This window comes from Python bivittatus, unplaced genomic scaffold, assembly GCF_059951505.1.
Source record: "Python bivittatus isolate LINGU-HERP-01145 unplaced genomic scaffold, Pbiv_v1 ctg000960_np1212, whole genome shotgun sequence".
Lineage (NCBI taxonomy): Eukaryota > Metazoa > Chordata > Lepidosauria > Squamata > Pythonidae > Python > Python bivittatus.
Genome location: NW_028277124.1, coordinates 9,713,721 through 9,718,429, shown reverse-complemented (window position 1 = coordinate 9,718,429; position 4,709 = coordinate 9,713,721). Strand labels below are relative to the sequence as shown.

General features: G+C 38.9%; 1 protein-coding gene across 1 annotated transcript; it reads right to left on the bottom strand.

Moving 5' to 3' along the window:
- Positions 1-756: 756 nt before the first annotated feature.
- LOC148213625 (protocadherin beta-16-like) lies at positions 757-4,380 on the bottom strand. Its single transcript, XM_088131355.1, has 2 exons — positions 2,023-4,380; positions 757-765 (listed from the first exon to the last, which is right to left on the bottom strand). Exons 1-2 carry the CDS (start codon positions 4,378-4,380, stop codon positions 757-759), a joined length of 2,367 nt encoding a protein of 788 aa, XP_087987481.1.
- Between the last annotated feature and the right edge of the window lie 329 nt (positions 4,381-4,709).

Sequence of the window (4,709 nt, the reverse complement as noted above, 5' to 3'; positions counted from 1 at the left end):
GCTGTTTGTACATTTCTTCTCACACCAAAATTCTGAGTTCCCAGTAATGTGTTTGACTATTCTGCCACCATGTGGCTGTCTGAGGAATCAGCCACTAGGACTGCATATTCTCTAATGAGTCTCTTCTAAATTAAAGGCTGTCAAGTCCACGATGTCCAACTCTCAGTTCTGAAGCATTCTCACGCAACCAGGCTTGGGTCAGATAAATACTTCTTTATTAAGAGGTACATGTAGCTTGTAAACAGAACATTGCTAAAACTAACGCCTTGGGTAAACCTCCCTCTATTTATCCCCCCTCCCCTTATTGCCTGGAGTCGTGACTCCTCTTCACCTGTTGTTGACCTCTCTCCTTCCTCACGAGCTTCTTCCTGGTTCTTTGGGCCCCAGCTGCCTTGTCAGCAATCAAGCCAGTCTAAATTGCCCATATATGGTTAAGCTGCTTCCCAACTCCCATTACAACCATTAACAGCCACCACCACCCCCCAAGGTACAAGTGGCAGAAACAAATCAATCCAACTCCCAACGAATGCAATACAATGGAAAACAACAACAGTTGGGCGATGCAGGTTCTGACAAAGGCAATAAATCATACTTTTCAAGGCTCTACCTATTCAAAATATGAAGATTCCACGAGAAATATGCTTCCTAATGTTGGTGAGATTCCTCTTACCTCATCCCCATACAATAATAATATGGTTCAACAAATCATTCAGAGAGAGATACAAATTTGCTCTAACATTGTAATATAATTTTCCCTCAGGATGCCTAGGAATAAATAGATTAAACTATATCAGTACAGAAGAATAAGAGGAAAAGATCTATGTTAATCAGCCCCATTGAGAGTTTTTTCATTTCAGCCACAGAAAAACATGAATAAAGTCCACAGTACATGTAACTATAGGGATTTCCTTATTTTGAAATTATTAGTTTTAATTTTAAAAATATATTAACATGATTAAAATAGTATTAGACCTAGCTAATGAGTTTATTTTTCTCCCCATGACCATAAACATATTAGTGCCAACTGACCATCAGTGCATAAGTGAGGAAGAGAACATTGGAGGGCCTCTTTCTGAAACGACAGGTTCCTTATTCACAACCTCTAGCCTTCCTATCAATTGCACTTTCCTTTCAACCCTTCTGAAACTCAAAGAATCATATGAAATTGCTCTATCTGAAATTAGAAATATGATTTTCACTTCCTTAAAATAGACAGGAATGAAGATTACAAAAGAGGAATATAGAGAAACAGGGAGAAAAGAAAAAGAAAGCAAAATAAAACAAAGATATTTATTCAGAAATGCATACAGAACAATGCAGTTTACTCATGGATAGAACATTTCTAGAATTAATCATAGAAAAACTCTATACAGTTGGCAACATATTTAAATAATAAGATATTAAAAATTAATGTTTTACTAAAATGTAAAACTGTTGGAGAATTCAACTATTCTCACCTGGGACATCAGTTCATCTTGATTGGTATACATGTATTTCTGAATGCCTCTATTTTTTTCAAATGAAATATTGTAATACGGTAACAATTTTTCGAGGCAATCTGGGAGCCAGCTTTGTGGTAGAAATTAATTGAAACACCCTTCTTCCCAATTTCAAATCCCACAACATACTGAGAGCCAGAGATCTTTTAATCTACTTTAAACAGAGAATAATGCCTCTCACCTTCCTATCAGTTGCACTTTTCTTTCAAAGCTTCTGAAACTCAATGAATCATATGAAGTTGCTCTATCTTAAATTAGAAATATAATTTTGAATTCCTCAAAATGAACAGGAATGAAGTTTACAAAAGGGGAATATAGAGAAATAGGGAGAAAAGAAAAACAAAACAAAGAAAAAAGATTTATTCAGAAATGTGTACAGAACAATGCAATCTATACATGGATAGAACTTTTCTAGAATTAATCATAGAAAAACGGCCCTAATTCAGTTGACAACATATTTAAATAATAAAGTATTAGAAACTAAAATGTAAAACTGTTGGAAAAGTTTTAATACTCTTCTCACCTGGGACATCAGTTCATCTTCCTTGACGTGAGTTTTGGTTTCATGAGAACCTGTTGAATTCCTTGGATTCATTTGGGTACAGGTAGGATCCATTGAAAAAACAGGAAACAGAGGCCTGAGAAATCTGAACTCACTATTCAGAGACCCACCAGCTAAGCATACCTCATAATTATAGGCCTGACAATGTGTGTCAGAACTAGGGTCTCCACAGTTCTCTTGCAAATTCTGTCCCACAGGGAAATTAGATGCAGAATTAGAGCTGCCTATGAATTTCTGTCGTTTCTGAAGCTTGGTTCCAATAAACACCATAACAGAAAGGAGGAAAATGGATGAGATCGTGACCAAGCAGATAATCAAATACATTGTCAGGGTATGATCATCTTCCTCCTGGACTTCACCCTTAGGATTATCCATAATTTTCATGTAAGGATCTGAGAAGCCATCCACTAGAAGAATTCTTAGTGTGGCAGAGGCAGATTGAGGAGGATGACCATTATCTCTAACTGCCACAATAAGAGTGTGTTTGAAACTATCTCGGTTGTTCACTGGCCTCATGGTTTTCACTTCCCCGTTCTGAGTCCCCACAACAAAGAGACTTGGATCTGTGGCCTTCAGCAATTGATAGGAAAGCCAAGAATTCTGCCCTGAATCTCTGTCCACTGCCACAACTTTGGTGACCAGGTAGCCTGTCTCTGCCCCCCTGGGAACAAGATCATTTGATGGAGAAGTGCTGTTCTGAAGTGGGCAGAGGATGAAGGGGGCGTTGTCATTTTCATCCATGATGTGAACTCGGACCATTGTTTCTGAGCTCAGTGGAGGTGAACCTTTATCTACAGCCTTTACCATCACCTGGAAATCTTGCATATCCTCATAATCTATAGATCGAATGGCATATAGGTTCCCAGTTTCAGAGTTGATGGAGATATAAGACGATGCGGGCCCTTCCCTGATCTTTCCAAGCAAAAGCGAGTAGGTCACTTTGGCGTTTTGCCCTGCATCCAGATCAACCGCATGGACTGATCCGATGAGCAGACCTGGAATGTTGTTTTCACGTAAGTGGAAATCATAGAAAGATGTTTCAAATACTGGTAGGTTGTCATTAACATCTGAAATTTGAATGTTAATAATTCTCATTGAACTGAGTCTGGGGGAGCCTTGGTCAGTGGCTGTAATGGTAATGTTATATTCCAATACTTGCTCTCTGTCCAATGGCCATTGGGTCACAAGCTGGTAATAATTGTTCTTTGTGGGTTTTAGAATAAAGGGTAGGTTTGAATCAATGTTGCAAGTAGTTCTGCCATTGTCCCCAGAGTCTTGATCTCCGACACCAAAGAGGGCCACCAGTGTCTCTGGGGAAGAGTTTTCTGGTAACGGGTTGGTAATGGATGATATAGTTACTGTTGGGGCATTGTCATTCTCATCCTCAATGTCAACAAGGACTTTAGAATAAGCAGAAAGCCCCCCTCCATCTGTGGCTTTGATGTTCAGTTCATAATTACTGTTTTCTTCATAATCAATTTTCCCTACAAGAGTAATTTCTCCAGTATGATTGTTTAATTTGAATGATCTGAGCACATTTCCTGGTACTTGGCTAAAAGTGTAAGTGATGTGAGCATAAGCACCCATATCGCTGTCACTGGCTGCCACTTTAGTGACCAATGAACCTGGTGGGCTGTTTTCTGCAAGCTGTACTTTGTACACAGATTGTTCAAAATGGGGGACATTATCATTTGCATCTAAAATATCAATTATTATTTGCGCTGTACCAGTTCTCCTTGGGATCCCACCATCCACCGCTTCTAGAATTAGGGTAATCTGAGGAATTGTCTCACGGTCTAATGCTTTCTCTAAAACCAGTTCTGCATATTTGCTACCATCAGCATGAGTTTGCACATCTAGCTTAAAATGTTCATTAGGAGCAAGCGTATAATTCTGAACGTCATTTTCTCCTTTGTCTAAATCTTCAGCCCTTTCCAAAGGAAACCGTGTCTTTGTTGGAATGTGCTCAGATATTTCAAAAAGGAACTCAGTTTTAGAGAATTTGGGAATATTATCATTCACATCTTGTATTTCAACTTCAATTCCATGTAGCAGTAATGGATTTTCTAGCACAATTTCAGAGAACAGAATACAAGGGTCATTCTGACCACACAGAGCCTCTCGGTCTATTGTATCCTTTAATATGAGGTTCCCAGAATGAGGATCCAGCTGGAAATACTCTTTAGAGCCCTTAGGAACTAGCTTGGCTTTCCTAGCAGACAATTCCTTTACATCTATTTTCAAGTCTTTCAGCACATTAGCTACTGGAAACCCGGTTTTCTTTTCTTCAGGCACTGAATAACGCAAAGACTCACACATTTCTAGACACATATGTAGATACAGAAAAAAAGCCAAAACTTGCCTTTGAATGCAACCTTTTTCCATTGTCCCAGGATCACCTTAATGCAGAATGGAAACACAAGATTCACTGTCCACAGTTAATTCTCCCAAGATAAACCTTTATCTTATCCAACCACTGGATGTGTTTTTGTCTCCAGATTTCTTAAGATCTGCTTTTCATAAAGCTCTGCTGCCTTTCCCTTTGAGGTATGTGTGCATAATAATGACTTACTTGTCCAGGCCTCCAGAACAGCAGTTGGTCTTTGGATATTGTTCTGGGTTATGCAACAGCACCACCGTGTGCTGCA